Below are 22,597 nucleotides of genomic sequence, written 5' to 3'. Positions count from 1 at the left end.
CCCATTTCGCTACATGTTATTAAACTTCTATCTGCCAGGCAAATTCTGAAATGATGAGAGGTCTTTTCCTTGGTCATACTGGAAGGAGCTGACTAACATTAGTCTGACCCTGTGTTTTCTCCCACCTGATCACTTGTGAGACAACCTAAATCTTTGCATGTAGCCTCCTTCCCATCCCTGATAACTGTTGGCCTTTTTCACATAAGTAGGATCATACAATATTTGTCTTTGTGTGACTGCTTTATTTCACTCGGCATCGAACACATGAAGACTTTCAAGTTTCATTTCAGATTTCCTTTAAGGCATACCTACTTAAATTATAGTTCCGCTCTGAAATTTTAATTTTAGTTCTTTTATAATTTGTAAAGTCATCAAATGATTTTAAACTCAAATGAGGTAACTACTTTTTTCCCTTCACTACAAAACCCAAATCTAAAACATACAGAAATGCCAGTATTAATGCAGACAGTAGCATCCCTGGATGAGTAATAAGACCCATAAACAAACTCACTGGCATTGAGTTGCGTTTGACTCATACTGCGATCCTGGAGGACAGAGTAGAACTGCATTGTGGGCTTCTGAGACTGCAACTCTTCATGGGCACAGAAAGCCTCATCTCTCTCCTGCAGAGCAACTGTGGGTCAAGCTGCATTACAGCACCAGGGCTCCTTGGATGAATAATAATATTTAGTTGTGTTTTTTTTTTTTAGTATTATAGTCTTTGGCAGGCATATCTGAACATATCCCATTACCCCTTGCTACTCAAATTCCTTTGTTTTGACTTGTTTGGGTTGAAATATAAACAAAGCCCTACTCCCTGTTGTGTTCTGGTTGTAAGCCTGTTAAAAGTGGTATTTTTACTTCTACCAAGCTACTATTCATATGCCCAAAATTAGAATGTACATTCTCAAATACTGTTAGAAATAAAAACAGCTTTTAGTAAAGAGAAGAAAAAAAAGTCTTTGCACCATGATTCCATCAGGTGGTGCCATTTCTCCTTGAACAAGCCCACTTGCTTTATTACGCTGGCAAGTGGGCTTGTGTTGAGCAGAACAGTTGGTGTGGTGTGGTGTGTGGTGCTGGGGCTCAGCGCAGGGTCTAGCACACGTTTAACTGAGGAGAGACGTAGCTACAATTTGTGAACATAAAATAATTCCACGGATTTTTCAAGTTGACATGAAATGTACTTCTCTGTTTCTGTAGCTTCTGCCCTGTGAGCAGTCTTCCCTTTTGGAACTCATAAAGACTGAAAACAAGGTACCCATGTCTATGCTTCAAGGTGTATTTTTATAAGTGCTTTTTCAAAAGAAATTTCCAGTTATAATAATACTTTTTTCTCTTATGTTTTTAATGACTGGAACCAGGTCTTAAACAAAGTCATCACTGTTTATGCTGCACTTTGTTGTGAAATCAAGAAATTAAAGTATGAGGTAATTGCTTGTACTCTGTCTTTAGACTTTAAATACAGGTACTTTAAAATCAAAGATGTGCTTATGTATTTTCTAGATGGATATTCATTGGTTATTGGGTAGTGGTTAAATATTTATTTAAAGCAATAGTAATAATAATAAATTCCACTCGTTGAGTATTTACTTTGTGTCAAAAAGCTCTCTCTCCCATGAATTAATGGGAGGCCAAGAGCAGAGTGGTCTGCTGTGTAAGACATAGTAAAGACTCGCGACATCAGGAAAAGCGTTCTGAGCATCAACAATATCTTTGATATTCTCAAAAATAAATAGAATTTGCTTGTATTATAGATTTTTAAAATTTAAGTGACTTTGTATATAAATGATACTGTCATCAGTTTATTAATTATAGGCCACTGAAAGAGCCTAGTGACTTAAGAACAAATTAGCAACATTAAAAATATCTCGTTCTTTTTTGTTTGTTAAATCAGGCTGAAATGAAATTTTATAATGGCCTGCTGTTTTATGGAGAAGGAGGTAAGTTTTGAACTTTCAAATTTGTAACGCAGTGATGCCATTTTGAAGCTGAAATAGAACTTCAGACAGTTCTAGACTACATGGATATGTGTGGTCTGTGTAGTAGGTGATTTTGAGTCGGTTCCGCGTAGTCGGACTAGCACCATGCTCACAGTTGTGGTTAGGTCTGAGCCTGTTGCTGCAGCCACTGTCTCAGTGCATCTCCTGGAGGGTTCTCCTCCCCTGACTCTCCACCACGCTGATGTCCTTTTCCAGGGACTGCTCTTCCTGAGAACATACCCAAAGCATGTGAGACGAAGTCTCACTTACCCTCGCTTCTAAGGAGCACTGTTGTGGTACTGCTTCAAAGACAGATTTGTTGTCTTTCTGGCAATTGTGGTAGTGTAAGACAATAAACCTCCAAGATAACTTTTTGGATTTTTTTGTTTACTCAGTAAACAGGTGAGAAAAAAATTGAGTCGTGATGAAGTAGTGGCAAATTTGCTAAAGTGTTTTGCAGTATTTTTTAAAATAACAAAGTTCTCTGACTAGATGAGAATTTCCATTGAACTCATTAAACAGTAGAATGTGTTTCCTTCTGAGTGTGAGACTGATGGTTGTCTCATTTTCCTTTCAGTGTTAAACTATTGTCTTTTATGGTACTATATAAATAGTGCTTTTATTTCCCTTTCTTTGTGGAGTGAGTTGTTTAATTTGAAACACTGAAATAGGATTCTTGTTGTCTCTTAAAGCTACAGATTCCAGCATGGTGGAAGGTGAATGTCAAATTCAAATGGGGAGATTTGTTTCATTCTTACAGGTAACTGATTTTTACATCATATTGAGTGTTTTTGTTGTTGCTGAAAGCTTTCAGTTAATTTACCCATAATAAGAAAACTTATTTACTTATTGTTATTTTATTATATAAAAACAGTTAACTTAAAGAAAACATAAAGAAAAAAATTTAAAGAAAACTTAAAGAGCAGTGGGTTATGATTTAGGAAATAAGTAACTTCTGAAAGATTTCCCTATCATTTTATAGGAAACAGATGTCAAAGTAAGTTTCTTTGTAAAATGCCATTTATGGCCATTTTGTGATGAGGTGGCTAAAGGCAGCACTGCTTGATGCCTTTAACCACACATTCCCATTTAGTTGTGCTCTTGGTCCTTGCAAAAGTCTTTGTGACATTTGGGTTTCATTTTATCAAAAAATGAAAAACTTGGATCTCTCCCTCCCCATTACAAAAACAATGTGTTTACATTGGAGATAAGGAAAAAAACACGAACAATCCTACCTCCCTCAGAGGTAATGTGTTTGAGCTGAGCACCCTTTGGACTTACAGTGTGATATTAGCACACTCTACATGCTATTATCCACCTTGTGTAGTTTTGTTTTAAAAAACAATATGTGTAATTATATGCATGTCATGCTTAATAAAATGAGCACCCAGCAACTTACCACCTAACACAGCACCTAGATCATGGGAGCTAGCACGTGCACGTACTCTTCTCATCACGCCTTATTTCCCAATGGGCCCTAGTTCTCATGTATCCCTAAAAGTTTAGCATTGTTTCGTTTTGAACCCGATAGAAATGGTATTTGGTCTTGTTGTTTTCTGCGACTTAAAAAACTGTTCGCATTAATGTTTCAGTATCTCATAATTATTTACAAATTTATCTCTCCCTTACTAATGAAGATGTTCATTGTCTCATATATTGAAAATTATTCATTTATCTGTATTTTACCTAGTGTGTCTATTCCTTGGCTCTTTATCTGAGTTCCGTATCTCTTTTCTCCAGTTTGTCAATTTCTTGACTTTATGGTAGTTTTGCTATTTGACACTGTAAAAGTAAAGTTATGTTGTTTGTTATTATTAGAGCTCGAAGTGTATTCAGTGAATTGTGTTACTTAGTTTATTGCCCAAATGCGTATTGCTCCAGAACCTTGGTTTCCAATTCAAGTACGTGCAATGAGCCCTTCTCATGTCAAGTTCCATTTCACCGGGAGCCAAAATAGCAGATATTTTTCTTCTAATGATTGCTCTTGCTCAGGGAAAAGTTGACATTTGTTCAGAGTTTGTTTCTTCCCCCCTTCTAAATTATGGTGAACATAGATGGGTGGCTTCACAAAGGTTATGGAAACATTTCATTATTGTTTAATTTCATTTTTTCCCGTGAACTCTTTGAAGCCTCCTTGTATATAACAGAATTCTTGCCATTTCAACATTTTTGTGTCCACAGTTCAGTGACATTGTTTCCCATGTTGTGCAGCCATGGCCACTGTCCACTTCCGGATCTTCCCGTCCCTCTGCACAGCGGTGCCACGTGCCCTTTCCACCTGCCTGTGGAAACCACGCATGAGCTGTGATGTATTTTATACAAACTAGAAAACACCTGCCTGCCATTGAGTCAAGTCCTACTCTTAGCAGTCCTGCACAGCAGAGTTAAACTGCCCAGCGGGTTCCAAGACTTCCGTCCTCATGCGGGCAGTAGCCTCCTCTTTCTCCCGCACAGCAGCCGGTCTAGTCACATAGCCGACCTTGTGCTTAGTGGCTTCATTCCTACCCACGACACCACTAGGGCCCTTGCATTTTATATTAGTAGGATGTTTTATATAAATAGAGAAGAATTCAATTTGCCAAAGAGAACAGTCTCAGAAAATTTTAAAATAGGAAATGTTACTCTTATTTAGAGAAAAATCTTCCAACTATTAATGAGCTGGCTAGATCCTTTTATATCCTAATGAGAGGTAGCATTAAACATTTATATCACTGCAATATAAATTTATTCTTAAAGAGGAACATATGTAAAGACATCTAGTTGGATTAGATTGACAAACTTATTCCACTTAATCTGAAGAAATTAGCATCCTTCTCATGAAAACTCCTGAGAATTCTTTAGACTCCTGAATTGGAAAGTATTTTAAATGCTAACATTCCTTGGACTGACTCTAAAAGGAGAGTCACCCTTTTTATGTCCTATCAAACAGCAAACCCCATCACCTCAATCAGAATGCAAGGAGGTGCATATCTTGGCTAACTGACTTTCTTGTCAAAATCCACTAATTCTCCTTTTAATAGATGGCAAATTGCCAATGACATCTTTTATTTTTTATTATGGTCAGAACCAAACTAGGAAGCTGATCCATTATGCAAGTATTTTTAGACTGATTTTTACATGTGCATTACATATAATGGATGGAGTGCCTGGGTGAGTAAATTGCTAACTAAGAACCGATCCAGGTGTGGAATCCAGCCTCCACATAATCATCACTGAAACCTTCTTCTCCAGCACAGTTCTTGCCTGGCACTTGGGCTGGCCGGCTAAGTTGATGACCACCGGCTTTTCATTTCTTTACTTCTCTTCCATAATCATACTTTTGAATGATAGCAGGTCTATGACTATAGAGACAAAATACTTTGGAAGAGACTTCATAAATGTCTAAAATGAAATTCTCTTTATGGACTTGAGTTGAGCTCAACTGACCTAGAGAAAGAAATGAGAATTTCATAGAAATTGAAAGGAAGAAATACAAGTATTTTCGAAGTTTAATAGGAAATATGAAACTAATAAGACTCTTTGTTTGAAATACAACTGAAATTATTTGTTTTTATTTTTAGGAATGTTGACATTTTTTGTTCTTATGGATGATATAAAATTCCTGATGTAAACATTCAACAGATATTTTTTGTGAGTCTAAAGTATGCTAGGAACTGTTTCTGTTCCTGGGACTATAGCAGTACATAAAACCAGAACAGAAATAAATCCCTGCCCTCATAGATCTTAAACTTTAGAAGTACTATAGGTCTAATCCAGTTTAAATATATCAGATACAGACTGCTTCTATAGGCTTAAAAATAGAGACCTCTAAGCCACATTTTCAGAAGATCTATAGAATGGCAGATAGGAGTTAAGTATTATTTGATGACAAACATAATTGATATCTTACCTAGTCCGGGCCAAGCTTGTGTATTGATAATAGCTTAAAATATGGTTATTAAAAACATTTGAATTTATTTCAGGGGACTTATGGAAAATCCCTTCTCATCATCATACTTTTTAAACTAGTAGCTTTTTAGCTCCTTCATTCACTCACATGTTCATTCATTTATTCATTGAGTAAGATGGATGAATTATTCAGAAGCTGTTGTGTATTAGCCACCAACCTAGGCAGTGGGTATTCAGAGAGGGAACGAGGCAGCCCCTGCCTTCCAGATGGAGTGTGACCACTAAGAAAGATGTGAAATTGAAAGTATTGGAGGGACAAAGAGGTGGAATTCACTGTGGGGTACAGGAGGTGAGTCAGACATACTGATTACTGACTGTGGGGTACAGGAGGTGAGTCTGACATACTGATTACTGACTGTGGGGTACGGGAGTGAGTCAGACATACTGATTACTGACTGGGGTACAGGGGGAGAGTCTGACATACTGATTGCTGGAAGAACGTTTGAGGTTGTCTGGATGCTGATTCACCGGAGATTTTATCAGAAAATTGTTTTATTTTGTTTAGCGTTGTTACTATAAAATTCAATCAGAAATAGTAACATTAAAAAGCAACTTTATAACATATACTCACCTTGTCATTTCAGGAACTGTCTTGTTTTGTTACGAGGTGCTATGAAGTGGTGATGAATGTAGTCCATCAATTGGCTGCCCTCTATATCAGTAACAAGTAATGGATTTTAGACATATTTTTACTTGTATGATAGAGATGCAGGAACTGTTTTTCTTAAACCAGACAATTTCCCCCAGTAGATTTTCATTTGCTTGTTTACTCACTCACTGATTCACCACCCATCCAGCCATCCTTCCTTCCTTCCGTTGTGCACTTTCCAGCATTCTCTAAACACTCATCATTTTTCAAACATCACCTGATGATATGTGGGACATAGGTCAATGAGACATGGTCCCTACTCCATTGAATCAACCCATTACATGTCTAAAGCTAAATGTTTACAGACTAATCTTAAAAAAAGAAATTTGACAATATAGAGAAGGCTAAGTTCGAATTTGTACATGTATCATATTTTCCTTATTTCCTTATCATATCCTTATTCTTTTTCTCCTTGAAATAAGTGATTCCCTGATGCAGTGAGTCACATGGGACTTTTCCTCAAGTATAGAATCTTAGGGAGCAGGGCTAGTGAATTTACATTAATTTTTTTCTCTAATTTTTTCTAATTTTAATGATCATTTGAGTGTGGGACTGAGTTTGGTGGCTTAGTGGTTACATGTTGGGCTGCTAACTGCAAGGTCAGCAGTTCAAAACCACCAGCTGCTCTGAGGGAGAAAGCTGTGGCTAAGAGTTGCAGTCTCAGGAACCCACAGGGGCAGTTCTACCCTGTCTTACCGGGTCGCTGTGAGTCTGGTTCGACTTGATGGAAGTGAGTCTGAATCTGCGTCCAGTATGACCCAATTCTCATCTCCCCTCCTGTTGTTAGGATCTCCAAATAACATCTCACATTTGATTGGCTCTCTATACTTAGCATGTTCCATGCTTACTATCTGAAAAGTCCGTACAATAACTTTCAGTTATATGAGTAGGAGCTCACAGCAGAACAGATACCTGTGGGCCAGAGAAGTTACTGTCAAGATTCCGATTCAGTTTAGGTACTGTTCTGGTCACCGATCCATTCATTGTTCTTAACTATGACATGCTGCATCTTAACTTGCCTGATGACCTGGAAAATGGTGTTTATTGTTTCTCCTTTCCATGGTTTCCCCTTAAGTTAGGTATTTATGTTCTGACCTTTGACCAAAGTTCCCCTCCTGGCAGAAGAACATGAGCCTAGTCCCCCCTCCTCAGTACACTGTGTGAATTATAAGAGGACTCCCTCCAATACAAAGATGATGTTTATTTGATTTTGTGTTTAATCTTTTAGAAAAATGCATTTTATCTCGAGAACGATTTGTATGTTTTGAGATACACTATCTTCCTTTATTTAATGTTGAGGAAAACCTCTAGAAAGTAAAATTGAATTCACCGGTACTTTTTGACTTTGGTATCCTTCCAGTAGTATGCATTGTTTTTTAGCACGAACCAGGACTCAGAAATCATTACAAAGTAGTCAAGAACTCCTCGCATTTGGGTGGCATAATAAAGATTGTAGCTGGTTGCTGAGAGATTCTGATAGTTCAGGAAAATAGGCATTATTACTTTTGTTAATTCTCTACCTCCTTCTCAGGATAGACCCTTTAGACGTAAATGATTATTGGCCACTCACTGTTGTATTATTACAGACGAGGGTATAAAGAAAAATATTCCAGTCTTAATATGTGCAAGATAATACTCTTCTGAGGGAAGTATAATATGGTTATAATTTCTTCGATCTCTTAAAATTTAGTGGCTAAGTCCTTAATACAAATAAACAATTGCTAACCTTTTGGGAGCTTCTGCTACTGTGTGAATGATTTAAGATAATGTAAACTGACCAAAAAAGGACAGTTTTTAAACTTTGGTGTTATTTTATTGCAGGATTGCACCCAAAATCATAGAGACAACTGGCGTTCATTTTCAGGTAAAAGTAATTTAACGACCTGTAAAACAATTTTAGGTAGTATTTCACTTAGGAGTTTGTGTATGTAACTTTTTGCGTACACTGTGTTTGGGGAGTGCAGCAGTTCTCGCAGAGCTTATCAAGGATTTTTCTTTGGGGGGCTGTTTGTGAGGTGATTACTGACCCAGGGCAAGCTTGAGTTTTTATCATTAGTGACCCGATCCAGCAGTCCAACTGGTCTTTTTGGGCCGTGGAACCAGTTTGCAAGGTCCAAAAGAGGGGATGTTGGGCAAAGTATTTTTCTCTGTTTAAGACTAACAGTCTTGTCTGAGGACCAAACCTGTAACTTAATACAAAGGATTCATCTGCTGCTCTTGCTAATTTCATTAGCTGAAATTAATTTTATTTCAAAAAGGCACATAACGCTTAACGTCTAACTAGTAATTAAATGATAATCATTAAAGGTTTTTTGACAGACTATGTATGAGCACTTGGGAGAGTTGCTAACAGTGTTGCTCACCCTGGATGAGATTATTGATAATCATATCACATTGAAAGACCACTGGACTATGTACAAAAGGTGAGTCTATCACATTTTACAAAAGGATCTATGTCATGTATGTTAGTAGTGAAAAAGTAAACAGATATAATCATGAGACTCCTTTAAATGATCCAGTATCTGATTTTAGAGGGCTGTTGTGTCAAATGTTTTTATGAGGACGATAATCACGCTTTAATTTCCAGCGTGTGTGTTGTGCTAGCCCAGCATTGTTGTTCGGAGCTGATGAGCGGCTCCAGCCGATGGCATCCTTACATACAACAGAAGGAAATGGTCACCCAGTCCTGTGCCATTGTTAGTAGGGCTCAGGCTTACTTTTCCTTGGGTTCTATCCATCTAAGCTTAGTTTTGTTGTATTATTCACTTCAAATCTGCTTACAAGAAGGTATTTTATTCAATTTGTAAGTATTTGCTAGTCTCCACTGAATACGAGACGTCTGAATTTAAGAGAATAGAAGAGAGCCTGATAAGAAATTAAGAATATCAGGATAGGTTCTGGTCAGATTTTTGAATGTGTAGAGTCAAACACGGATTGTAAATACAAACTTTTGGTTCCTAGGGAAATTAAAAATATATTAATGTAAGAGCTCCACAGACCAATTTAAGATCTTTCTTCTGTTCCCATACTAGATTACTGAAATCTGTGCATCATAATCCTTCCAAGTTCGGGATTCAAGAAGAAAAACTAAAACCATTTGAAAAGTTCTTACTGAAGCTGGAAGGGCAATTACTTGATGGAATGATATTCCAGGTAACGAGAACTTACCAGACCATAGCAAGCGGGCTTCTTGTAGTTGACCTAGCTCAGAATTACAGTGGGACAGTATCATTAGGGTATTATTAAATATATTTTGCTTTTGAAAGTTCTGTGGTTTAAAACCTTGCTAGTGCACAACAGTGTAGTTTTTTTCAGTGTCTAACAGCAAACAATAATAATAGTGTGCTCCTGGTGTTTGGGTGGTTTTTTCCTCCCCTCTCAATTAAAACTGTTGAGGAATCTCCAAAGCTATTCGAGCAGTAAGATATTCTGGAATGTGGTTGGTGTCTTTATTTCAATTTGCCCGGCTACTTTTTAGGGTGATTTAATTCTCCATATGCTCAGGAGATGAAATTGAGTTTGCATGGTCCAGTATGGTATCTTGGAAGTACTTGGGACTGTGTAAATGATAATTAGTTAAATAAAATTAAAACATGGCTTTTTGGTTATAGAAGTCAGCTGTTTTTTCAAGTGCTTTATAGCTGTTGATTGTTCCTGGGGGACTGTTGGATTGGACAGCATAGGTGGTATGCCTCCATTATTGCAGAAAGTCCTGCTGGCCAGGGCTGCTGTGGGCAGTTTCTAGCAGCAGTGACATGTATTCTATTTTGAATCCGCTTCAAGGCTGCCTTTTGTGCATATTTTACATGATTGCAACTTTAACAGAGCAGTCCTGACTCTTATTAGCATTTAACTAAGCCCATTAGACTCAGAAGATCAAATATTTTTGTTGTCGATTCTTTTTCCTGGAAGCTATTTCTACCCATCCTATAATCAAGTATAGGAGATGTAATTGTGAACACACACCCAAAAGTCAACTCGACTCTGAAATGCTACTGCAAGTAAAATTAAAACCTGTCTTGATGCTTAGTCAGAGACGTGTCTGATGAGCATTGCTGTGCATCTCTGCCTAGCGTCACGGCTCTGTCAGTTCTGTGTCACTGCTTCCACTGGGCTACGGCACTACGCAGCTCCAAATGCGATTTTCCATCCAAAGGGATTGCATCCTAGAGGAGAGGGAGGAAAACCCTCTTCAGTGTCTCCTGTCAGAAATTAAAAAGGGAATTACCGAGGTGGATCAGGCTCAGTGTTGAAACCTGTTCAGTAGTCTATTCAGAATGGAAATTTCTCTTTACTGTTTCCTGCTTAGGCCTGTATAGAACAGCAGTTTGATTCCCTAAATGGAGGTGTATTCGTGTCCAAGAATAGCACTTTTGCTGAAGAATTTGCACATAGCATTCGCTCAATTTTTTCCAACGTAGAAGCCAAACTTGGTAATGTACACTGCATTTCCTCCCCAGTGTTTATTAAGTAAGGTTGTCGTGTTTTGACAGTAGCATTTACTTCTCTCTGCTTCTCTCTCTCATATTCTGGCGCTATAGGAGAGCCTTCCGAAATCGACCAAAGGGACAAGTATGTTGGCATCTGTGGCCTCTTCGTGCTGCACTTTCAGATTTTTCGAACTGTGGATAAAAAGTTTTATAAGGCGTTATTGGACATTTGTAAGAAGGTAAGAGCTTAGAACTTTATTTTTTCAACCTCATTAGGTCATTTAAAATGGGGTAAAATGTATATTTTAAAATAGATTTCTATTTTATATTATCTCACTCAAAATCTACAGCCATCGAGTTGATTCTGACTGATAGCGATTCTATAGGTCAGGGTAGAACTGCCCCTGTCGGTTTCTGAGGCTGTAAACATTTACAGGAATAGAAAGCCTCCCCTTTCTCTTGTGGAGGGACTTTGTGGTTAGCCACCCCATACATAACCCGCTGTGCTACCAGGGCTCATAGACATATATATAAATACACACACGTGTATTTATATGTAAAGTAATAATTTAATACTAGTTACCTTTAACATCAAAGCATTCCAGAGATAAGGATCACAACAAATGAAAATACCTCATCACTCTACTCCCTATACGTCTATATTGGTCTGTATCTAATTCTTCCCTATATGTTCACTTTCTACTTCTGCTCCTGCTGCTACTGTTTGTCCCCCTTCTTTCTTCTCTTCTTACTTTCTCCTTGCCATTATGAGCTAGAAAAAATTTAAAGTCTTTTTCTACAACTTTGCTATTTCTATCATGTGTTCACCTAATTTTAAAGTTGAAAATTTAGTTTGTAGAATGAAAGTAAGGGTTGTGAAGATACAAGTTGTTAATTACCTGGGCATCTTTTTATTCATGGGTTTCGGTGTACTTTGTTTAGTAGATAGGGGTAATGAAGTAGCTGTCATGTCCGTCAACTCTAGATGCAGAAATGCCTTAATGTATCGCAGTGGCAACTTGCCCCATAATATATTGATGAGGACGTTTGTGGTTCTTTCTTCCTGAACTCAATTCTGTCTGCTATTGTATATTAAAGAACAGCTTATTGTTCAGCTTATACACTCTGATTTTTCTTCCTTTAATTAATCCAGGTACCAGCCATCACGCTAACTGCTAATATTATATGGTTTCCTGATACTTTTCTGATCCAGAAAATTCCAACAGCTGCCAAACTTCTAGACAGGAAAAGTCTTCAAACCGTCAAAATGCACAGGGACTCGTTCCTGCAGCAGAAAGCCCAGTTGCTTACAAAGTAGGTTTTATAAACAGCCATATTGAAAACATTAAGATGGTTTGTTGTTGTCAGATCTCGTGGTCAACTCTTTCTAAGTACATGGAGAGGATTTATAGCATATGATTGGGCAGTAGATGATGCCCTCTGTGTCAGAGGAACGACTTGGCACTCTCTAGATGAGCTGTTTTCCAGGGAAACTACAGAGTTTAAAAAATTTTCTTTTCAAGGTTTAGGATTAAACCTGATTTAAGATGTAGACAAATTTCATGTCTAGATATGATACTTTTTATCATTTTAAAATGTATTCTGCAATTTTTATTTCAGTGAAGTGACAAGAGAAATTCTCTGGTCATTGCAGTCAAGGACGCTAACAGTGTGTCCATGACTTTTGAAGGGATTGACTTTAACTTGATGCAGTCCTCTTTTCCTTTTCTTTATTTTTATTTTTGTCGAAGTAATATGTGCACATTTTTTAAAAGTCAGAAAATGTTAGGGCTTAAAGTGAAAAGAATCTGATTGTTCTGTATGTCAGTCCTGTTCCCTGAAAGATAACTTTTAACTCTGTCTTCAGATATTATGTCCTTAACTTTTGCTTCATACTTATTATGTAAAATTCCAGACATACATAAAATAGAGAAGGCAGTGTAAAGAACCCCCATCACCCACCTACAAACAGTGAAACCTAATGTGCACGCTTGAGCATACTGCGCAGATCACATGTTGATCAGAATGAAGATTTTACATGGACTCTGCCACCGGCTGTGTCCTGGCCACCGTTTGTATCCAGCTCATGGTTGAAGGTGTAAGAGACCCGTTCCACCTTCTCTTGATCTTGGCTATCATCTACCGCTCCACACTGGTGGCAGGAGAAGGATGTCCGTCTCCGTATGCCACGTCCTTTGAGTAGAGTCAGTGGAAAATTCCATCTAGTTTATGCAGAATTGCTAATGGCTGAGCTGTTAGAGGGCTCTAGAACAGAGCTGATGATGAATAAAGATAGACATTTTGATTTCTGATAAGAAATAAATGTAAGAATATATGATGGAAGAGACAAGGATCAGGTTTAAGTTAATAATAAAAAAAACCATGTATTTTAGTTGTATAAGAAGCTTGATATTCTTTTACAATGTGATATATTTGCTGAAATGCCAACACATACTTTGATTATAGTTAAAACTATTAGGTCTAGGTTAGGGACAGCGGTAGTTTGAGCTTGAACATGGGAACTGATAGTTCTGTTGACTCCTTACTGGCCAAATGATAGCTGGTGTCCCATTTTCAGAGGGCCACACGCAGCAGTGCCAGATGAAGGTGATCAAGATGTCAGGGTTTGAGAACCGCGCCCTGTGAGGACTCTTAAGAGTCTCTAAACAGTTCAGCCTTTAATACAGAAATCTGATAAGTGGACAGTAGGGGTTTTTAAACCCATGAGGCTCACATGGGTTGAAAAGGGAGCAGATTTGATTCCTGTGCCTCCAGCAGGCTGAACTAACTCAAATCATGCAGGGGTTTGTCGGCTTCGGACATGTTTCATATAAACACTTAACATTCTCACGGGAAATAATAAGAGTAAAAACTAATATATTAATTGAGCATTTGGTTAGTATAAGCTACTCTGAGCCATAATAAGTATTCTAGGAGCTTCATATATATGATTTCCTTTAATCAGGAAATCTTGTTAGGTAGATTGTATTGCTGCTAATTTACAGATGAGAAAACTGGTAGTACAGAAAAATTTAACTTGCCCAAGCTTAAACAGTTTGTATATGGCAGAGATGTGTGCCCCAAGTTGTTAACTGCTATTAGATACCCCTTTTCAGATAAGGAAGATGAGGGTTAGAGAATCACAGTTTGTGAGTTCACCCAGTTAGAGGCAGTGCCAGTGACGGCATTCAGGCCTGTGCCAGCTCGGCTTTAGGACCCTGCAGCAGAGTTGGGTAGGCTGCTCAGAGAGATCACGTTGTTCCTTCACCAATTTCGTAAACAGAATGTGGATAGCCATCAAAGAGGCATAGGAAGTAAGTCTTATGAGGAAGGAGATTGAATAGTTGACTTTCAAATGCCCCTCACATGATAACATTTTATGTTTCCCAAATCTTTGATTCCAAAGATCTGCGTGGGCAGCCTCCAGAGAATGCCACAGATCTGCAGAAGGCAGTCATCTATTTCATTTCCTTGTCCTTCTTCACGAGAATCTGAAAATCTGGCCAGTGCAGGGAGCTGGTGTAGCTGCGAGCTGCTGCAGCTCGGACTCCTAACTTCATGCTAACCCTATAGAAGAAGTGGTGGGGGACGCTGTGAAATACCCCCACACTTTACAGTAGACCCCAAGTGTCCCAGTGCCCCCGCCACCACCTTGACTGGGGTCCACGGTTTGTGGGTTTCTGCAATTAGCTTTTCATTCACAACTGTTTTTGACACTAAAAATGCTGTAGATGGAAGGGCATGACCCTTACTTCAAACCCCAAGTTGACACTGTTCAAGTGGTCTCTGTTGTTTCAGGAAAGGGGTTTTATTTCCTTAGTGTTTTTTCCTATTTGCATTGTAAAATGAGACCAACAGATGGACAGGATTGTTTGCCATTTTTAGACATTCTTTGTGAATTAATAACTTTTTTTGGAAACAGTTTTATTTTAATACTGGTTATCTAGACACACTACATCTGGCAGCAGTAGGAGTGAGTGATGGGCCCAAGTCACACAAAGTCTAACTAACCTAAAAGTGACCAAACCCCCGTACTACCTGTCCTGTATAGAAAGTGCTGCTTGCCTTCATGATGCCATTGGTATGGGTGCTCTCAGGGAGCGCCGCAGTCTCAGCCCTTCCTCATGCCTTTTCACCCTTCCTGCACAGGGGTCCCGGCTGAGACCTGACCCTACTCCCTTTCCAAAGGACACTTTCAGTCTCTTCACAAAGCACAGGAACATTGAGCTCTTTAATGGGATTCTGGCTCTGCAGAAACCTGATTTGAGGATAGGGTTCACCTCGCTAAAACACATGAATTAAATAAAGTGTGGGGTACTCTCTTCACAGTGATTGAGTTCTTAAAATGGACTCACTGCCTAGCTTGGCATGGGATTCTATCTTGACTGGATATTTCGCCCCTGGCTCTGGAAAGCTGTCTTCTAGCTGACTCTGACAGGCAGTAATGGGACATTTTTCTGACTTAACAGCATTGGTAACATTAGATTTGACATGGGGAATTGTTCATTTTTTACATAATAAGTTTCTGAAAGAAAAAGAGTACGTTAAATTCACCTTGCAGATCAAAAGTACTTGTCCTAAGACGAGACATGATCTAGTGGAGATGTAGTGACAGCATGGTTCATTGTTTGTAATCATTCTTTGTAGTAGAGATAAGTATTATTGGTTAGTCTCTTCAGGGTGGGAAAAAGGGGTACTAGTTAAGTGCTAGGAACCTGGATGGCACAGTGGATACACCTTGGGCTGCTAACCACATTGTCAGCACTTTGAAACCGCCAGCTGCTCTGCAGGAGAAAGGTGAGGCTTTTACTCCTGTAAACAGTTATAGTCTGGAAACCCCGGGGGGAGTTCTACCTTGTCCTTTGGGGTTGCTGAGTCAGGATTGACTTGGTGGCAGTGAGTTTGGTTTGAGAGTTAAGTACACAGCTGGGAACTCAGAAGTCAGCAGTTCAAACTCATCAGCGGCTGCAAGGGAGACAAGTCCAGATGTGCTCTCATCAATCCCGGCAGCCTGGGAAACCCTTGGAGGCACTGCTCCTCTGTCAGGTAGAGTTGTTGGGAGTCACAGTTGACTCAGCTCGCAGCAGCAGGAAAGCTTCCGAGGTGTTTGGGTGTGCCCCTCAGCTGCTTACTAATCGTAGGCTCGTGGGCACATTACCTAACCTCTCTGTGTCTGTCACTGCTGTAAAAGGAAGACGGGCTTGCCTACCTCAGAAGATTATTGTGAGGATGGAATGAGTGAGAACAGTGGCTGGCACGTAGTAAGCATTCAAAAAGGCTAGGTTTTATATTCAGAGTTTGTTCACTTCCACTGCTGCTCTAGTTCAAGCTGTTAGCCTCTTCCTTCCGCCTTATAGTAGCTTCCTGCTTTCCTGCTTTTGCCCTTTCCCCTTTATAGTTTAATTTTGAGCACATCTGCCACAGTGGTATTGACACTCTTAACGCCAAAGTGAGATCCGTTCACTCTGCTCACACCGTCTAGTGACTTTCCCACCCGACCCACAGTGGACGGCCTTAGTCCCCACAAGAATTTACACAGGCTTATTCCCCACTTCACCCCCTGATCTTTTCTGGTCCCATCCCTGCTCCCTCTGCTCCTTTAGGGCCTTCTGTGTCACTGCTTCAACATGCTAGTCACACTTGCTTGGATATTTGCATGTGGTAGTCCCTTTCCAGAATTCTCTTAGATATTTGTGTGGTCTATTCCATCTTCTTTAAGTCTTGGCTCCAGATCACATTCTCAGTGAGCCACGTTTGAGCACTCAGTTTACAATCTTACCCTCCAGCGCCCCTGCTCTGCTCTCTTCTCCCTACTTTTCCTTTTTCCCAGGACACTGACCATTATTTGACAGCCTACCGATGTTAATGATGGGTTCATTATTGTACAGCTCTCCTTCCTAGACTGGTACCCTGTTTCCCCGAAAGTAAAACATCCCTCCAAAATAAGACCTACTTACAGTTTTGCCTCTCGCTGAAATATAAGGCATCCCCCCGGAAATAAGACGTCCCCGAAAATAAGGCCCCCAGAAGCTACCGTAACTCTGGACTCTGGACCGTAGTGATGGGCGCCGCCGTGCAGCTCACTGTTGGCCGCAGCGCAGCCGGAGCAGACAGGAAGTACAAGGTCTCTTAATAAAACTATAAACAATAAATGTGTACCGTATTCTTCATGGAAAAATAAGACATCCCCTGAAAATAAGACCCAGTGCATCTTTGGGAGCAAAAATTAATATAAGACACGGTCTTATTTTTGGGGAAACAGGGTAGCGAGAGTAGGGAGGGCAGGGAGTTTTTCTGCTTTGTTGACAGCTGACTTCCTGGTTTTATTCTCTATCCGGAGAAATAGCACCAGGCTTGTGTAGACCCTCAGGAAATATTGTGGGACAAGTAGATTGCATATGCTTATCTGATACCTGTTTTTTGACAACCAGGAAGGTGGAGTAGCTGCTGCAGAGAAATACTCTGTTCTACTCAACGTGAAGAAGTGGGAGTGACTGTCCTTTCCTGTGCCAAGTAACTCCGCTCTTTTCCTTTGTTAGAGATGTGCAGTCTTACTACGTCTTTGTGAGCTCGTGGATGATGAAAATGGAATCTATTTTATCTAAAGAGCAGAGAATGGATAAATTTGCTGAAGACCTCACCAATAGATGTAATATTTTTATACAGGTAGTTGCATCTTAATACTTCAACTATTTGGGGGTATATATTTTGTCATTCCAATTTACGAAAGTCAGAGACTGGGAGAACCCATATCCTGTAAGGATATAGTTTTTATTTTAAAACGGGAACTAAAATAGAAATGGATTTGGTTGTGCTTGTCTGACCCTCTATTTACATTTTCTAATATACATATTTAAATTGCTGCCTGACTTTTAGATTGCATATCTTAAGTTTTTCTGTATTGTGTTTGCAGTGTCTTTTAAAAGTTCAAAATATTTAAACATATTCATTGTACTTTCTTCTTTGATCTGTAGATTATTTTATAGGTTTCTCTTAATCTAGATATATGGGGATTTCCTAATTGTCTTTTTATTATTGCCTTTTAGCCAAATTTCAGTGTTTTGAAATTTGTTGAGCTCTGCATTATCACCAGCTTGTGGTCATTTGCGGGGAAACATTTCATATATATATGGAAAGAGTGTGGTTTTCTGGTATTGGTTGATTGTAGTGTTGTATCTGTAGCAAATAAGCCAGGTTCGCCAGTCATCTTGTCAGCTTACTCTGAGATAGTTGAGTTAGAATTGCCCATTATTTTTGTGTGTTTGTTTCTTTGACCCTCTAATCCTGTCATTTTTGGTTATAGATCTAAGCATTTAGAATATTTTGTCTTCTTTGAACCTTTCATCATTGTGAAATGTCCTTTTAATTTATGTCCCTTTAATAAAGTTTTTACCGTAGTCCTCATTTGTGTATTATTAGCATCACCATGCCAATTGTCTTTTGATTGATGTCTATATGGCATCTCTTTTGATCCCTGTAACTTCTCAGACTTCTTGTATTTAATGGGTGCCTCCTACAAGCAGCACATATTTCTCCTTGGTCTTATCATCTTTGTTTCTTCATTTGACTGTTATGTGTACAAGCCTTTTCTGAATTTGGGGGCACGGGGTGGGGAATTAAAACTACCTTCTGACTGATTCATCTCTACCTGTCTTATCTGTTCTGCCTGCGCCTTTCTCTTTTCTTGCTCTCTTTAGGATTTGTGTCAGTTTATTTCTCCCTCTCTCTGTTGGTTTGTTAAATCTGTATTCCTCTACTGTTTGTTTAAGAGCTACTCTAGGAATTTTAAGGTAATCCTGGATTTACTCAAATCTAACAAATTAGTTGTTTTATCACTTCCCAGATATTCTGAGGCTCTTAGAACAGTCTATTCTGGTGATCCCCTTCTTACCTTTTGTGCTACTATTATGTATATTTTGAACCTCACAAGACATTATTACTGTTGTGTTTAAAAAAAAAAAAAGTTTAATCATTCTTTTAGGGGCTCATACAGCTCTTATCACAATCCATACATACATCAATTGTGTAAAGCACATTTGTACATTCATTGCCCTCATCATTCTCAAAACATTTGCTCTCCACTTAAGCCCCCGGCATCAGGTCCTCTTTTTTTCCCCTCCCTCCCAGCCCCCCCCCATGAACCCTTGATAATTTATAAATTATTATTCTGTTGTGTTATAGCCATTTTTCATTTAAATATAACTGCTGATCTACCCAGTCTGCTGCCTTTCCTTTTCCTCTTTGTATCTGTGAGCTTCCATCTTTCTACTTGGGAAAGAGCCTTTAGTATTTCTTTGATAGGAGTTTATGTTGAAAATTATGACAAGTTTTGTCAAAATATGAGTTCATTTCAGTTTCATTTTTGAAGGCAGTTTTCTGAGTATAGAATCCATTGACAGATTATTTTCTTGCAATATTTGTTATTCATGTTGAATTTTTTTTTTTTTGCTTTATTTGAGTTGAGAAGTCATTTGTCAGTATTGTTGTTTTTGCAGTTGAAGGTCTTTAATTGCTTGTATGATTTACTTTTTTTTAGTAATATTATTATGCATCAAAGCACAGTTTATGGTTTTCTTGGGGTTTGTGCTGCTCAGAATGTGTCGAGCTTCTTGAATTTGGAACGGTGTTAGCCACGAGCTCCGAAAGCCTTGCTGCGGCTTCGTTTCGTTAATCGTTTTTTCTGTCTCTTCCCACTCTCTCTAGCTCTGTGTATCTGCTGTTAAACCCCATACTGATTGCTTTATTTTCACTGCAGCTCGTCCCCACTTCATCACAGGGTCCTGTTCCAATGGCTCCATTGTAATCGGTTTATTTGTAACGTTTTCATTACTGTTGCCTTTTTTTATATTTTTATAAATCAAACATTGAATGTATGCAGCAACATTGCATGTAGTGCATCTCACTATCAATAAGATGTAAAAACAAACATAGAGTGTTAAATACAATCTTTTGTAATTCAAATATGGCATAACTTGGGGACTCCCTGTATTTGGTTTTTTTAGTTTATTAAAAATAATTTTATAACTTCCAGTTCCACCCCCTTTTTTTGTTGTTGTACTTTTGAAAAAGGATGAGATGACAAAGGCCCATGGGCATTTGGGGGAGGCCAGGGTGGAGAAGCTGAGGGCAGGGAAGGGGACTGGCTGCTCGGGGTGGTGGCTAGTACTTAATTTGTAACTTGTTTTCTTTAGCATATTCAGCACAGTTATTTTGAAGTCTATGTCTGATCATTTCAATAACTGGATATTTCTATTATCTATTGTTTGTCTTGAGTTTTTTTGAGTTTTATTGTTTGTCTTGAGGTTTTGATAGGTTTCATATCTTTATATGCCTGGTTATTTATATGAGTACCAGACACACACACACACACACACACACACACATATGTATTTATATGAGTGCCACACACACACACACACACACACACACACATATATATAACTAGACATAACTTAAGTCTAGATAGGTTTCTTCTTCCAGAGAGGATTTATGTTTTTTTCTAGCACACAGCCCGCTTGAGAGAGTCATCAATCCAGACCACCTCCACCGAGTCATGGAGTGAGAGGATGGAAGAGGACCTTATCCCTGTGAGGGCTGGTCTTTTCCTTCAAGTCCCAATCCATAGCTTCAGTGATTTACCAGGACCCCCTCTTCTCCTTGATGGGCCATGAATTCTCCTTTTTGTCTTTCTTTCCTGTGAGTCAATGTCCAAAGATAAGTTTGGCCTCTCACTCTCCGTTCTTCTCTTTTGGATTAGGCAGATGCTGCTGAGCAAGCAGCCCCAGATGCCAGGCAGAAGACTAGTGTGGACCCAGGAAGGCTGTACCTAAGGCTCCCTCGACACCCCCAGAAAGGGAAACTCTCCACTTTCACCGGTCTAAAGTTCATTTGCTGGTTCTTGTTCTGTCAGTTTCCCGGTGCTGAATGCTGCGCGAGGCAGAGTCTAGTGTATCAATTTTTAGCTAACAAGGTCAGGCATGTGACTCTCTTCCATGCATCCCTAAGCTTTGGTCTCATTATCAACTTTCTTAGAGAGCTACTTTGCCTCTCATGTCTTAATTTTCTTAATTTAGTACATCTTTTCACCACCAAGCTTTTACTGGAGAAACTTCCACCTCCTCCTCCCTATCATTGCTCCTTCATGAGCCGCTGTTACTGATGGGAAACCCCAAACAAACCCACTGCCATTGAGTGGATTCTGATTCAGAGTGACCCTGTAAAGGCAGTAGATTTCCAAGGCTGTAAATCCCTCTGGGGGCCATCTGCCACAACTTTCTTCTGTATAGAATGGCTAATGGGTTCTTTGGTTAGCAGCCAAGCTCTGGAACCACTGCGCCACCAGGACTTTGTACTACTGGTGAATTATGCTTCCTTTCTCACATATAATGGGGTAGAAAATGGTTGTAGACTGACTGGCTTTTGTCCCGGTCTCTTGGCTCTATCATCCCTAAGCTGCATATGTATCTTATTTTAGTGCTTTGTATGCCCAGAGAATCTCCAGTATTACCTTAATGTTTCTATGTACCCCTTTTAAGCCTAGGTGATTAAAAATATTTAAGAGATAATATTTTCTCCCCTCTTTTCATATTCCACTCCATTATCTTGAGCTTACCACCACTAATATTTTTGGTAAAACCTCACAAGCCCTGTGCCCTTTCCTTATAGAAGGGTGGGAGAGAATCTGTTCTCACTGGGATGGAAGGAGACAAAGCTAGATGTCTGGTTAGAAACAAGGTTGTTACTACATGCCGTAACCTTAACTCATGATGTCTCATGCACAATGTGATTCAACCATTGTGACCCATAAAGTATCCATTGTTTGATTTTTGGAAATAGATCACCAGGCCTTTCTTCTTAGTCTGTCTTAATATAGGTAGGGAGGATGGTAATAGAGGGTCAGTGGGGATTTGGTTCAGTGAAAAGGAAAGGGGCAATTGGCTAGGGACTCAGAAATATCTCTTTTCTGTGTTGGTTAGAGATCTGCTCTCTTCCTCTTCCTCTGTTTCATATCGTAGCATCTTAGAGCCCTCAGTCCTTCTTGCCCTTGGTGTTGCCCATAGGAGCCTTTATCTCCCATCTGTTTGATAATGCAAGGACAGACATGTCATTCAGAGATGTTGCTTGGTTTTTGGTGGAGAAAATCTTTAGCTGTGGTTATATCTTGTAATTTCATCATTACTACACTTCTGATATGTTCTCTCTCACTGTTAATGAGTCATTGTTGACCCATAGTGATCCCCTGTGGGTTTCCGAGACTAACTGTTTATGGGAATGGAAAGCCCATTCTTTTTCCTGAGGAGCTGCTGGTAGTCTTGAACTGCTGACCATGTTGATTGCAGTTCAGCATGTAACCACTACACCATCAGAGTTCCATTATGGTACATTGTAGAAGGCCAAATACATTTTTCAGGGACGCTTTGAAACTTAGCCATCACATATAAATAACATTGTTTCTAGAAGAAAGTTATTTCAAATTCTTAAGATCTGGTTCTGAAATGAATTGTAGAGACATTAAGTTTTGTTGAGTGATATTATTATTTTTTAATCGTTTTATTAGGGACTCATACAACTCATCACAATCCATACAT

General features: G+C 39.1%; 1 protein-coding gene across 2 annotated transcripts in view; it reads left to right on the top strand.

The window, feature by feature from the left end:
- WASHC4 (WASH complex subunit 4) overlaps positions 1-22,597 on the top strand; it is a 69,799-nt gene that overhangs the window by 7,852 nt on the left and 39,350 nt on the right. Inside the window, exons 3-14 of one of the 2 annotated variants that reach the window (XM_004700336.3) lie at positions 1,204-1,257; positions 1,365-1,430; positions 1,898-1,943; positions 2,675-2,742; positions 6,515-6,597; positions 8,401-8,443; positions 8,899-9,002; positions 9,612-9,732; positions 10,889-11,012; positions 11,121-11,248; positions 12,163-12,323; positions 17,549-17,675. In XM_004700336.3, coding sequence (XP_004700393.1) covers positions 1,204-1,257; positions 1,365-1,430; positions 1,898-1,943; positions 2,675-2,742; positions 6,515-6,597; positions 8,401-8,443; positions 8,899-9,002; positions 9,612-9,732; positions 10,889-11,012; positions 11,121-11,248; positions 12,163-12,323; positions 17,549-17,675 — 1,125 coding nt within the window. Of the gene's footprint in view, positions 1-1,203; positions 1,258-1,358; positions 1,431-1,897; positions 1,944-2,674; positions 2,743-6,514; positions 6,598-8,400; positions 8,444-8,898; positions 9,003-9,611; positions 9,733-10,888; positions 11,013-11,120; positions 11,249-12,162; positions 12,324-17,548; positions 17,676-22,597 lie in introns of those variants that run through there. The other variant, XM_045289536.1, reaches the window with a different exon arrangement.

Source organism: Echinops telfairi, unplaced genomic scaffold, assembly GCF_000313985.2.
Source record: "Echinops telfairi isolate 266 unplaced genomic scaffold, ASM31398v2 ScPeMD7_2;HRSCAF=8, whole genome shotgun sequence".
NCBI classification, from domain to species: domain Eukaryota; kingdom Metazoa; phylum Chordata; class Mammalia; order Afrosoricida; family Tenrecidae; genus Echinops; species Echinops telfairi.
Note: the sequence above shows the minus strand (reverse complement) of the source record. Positions and strands in the feature narration are given on the sequence as shown.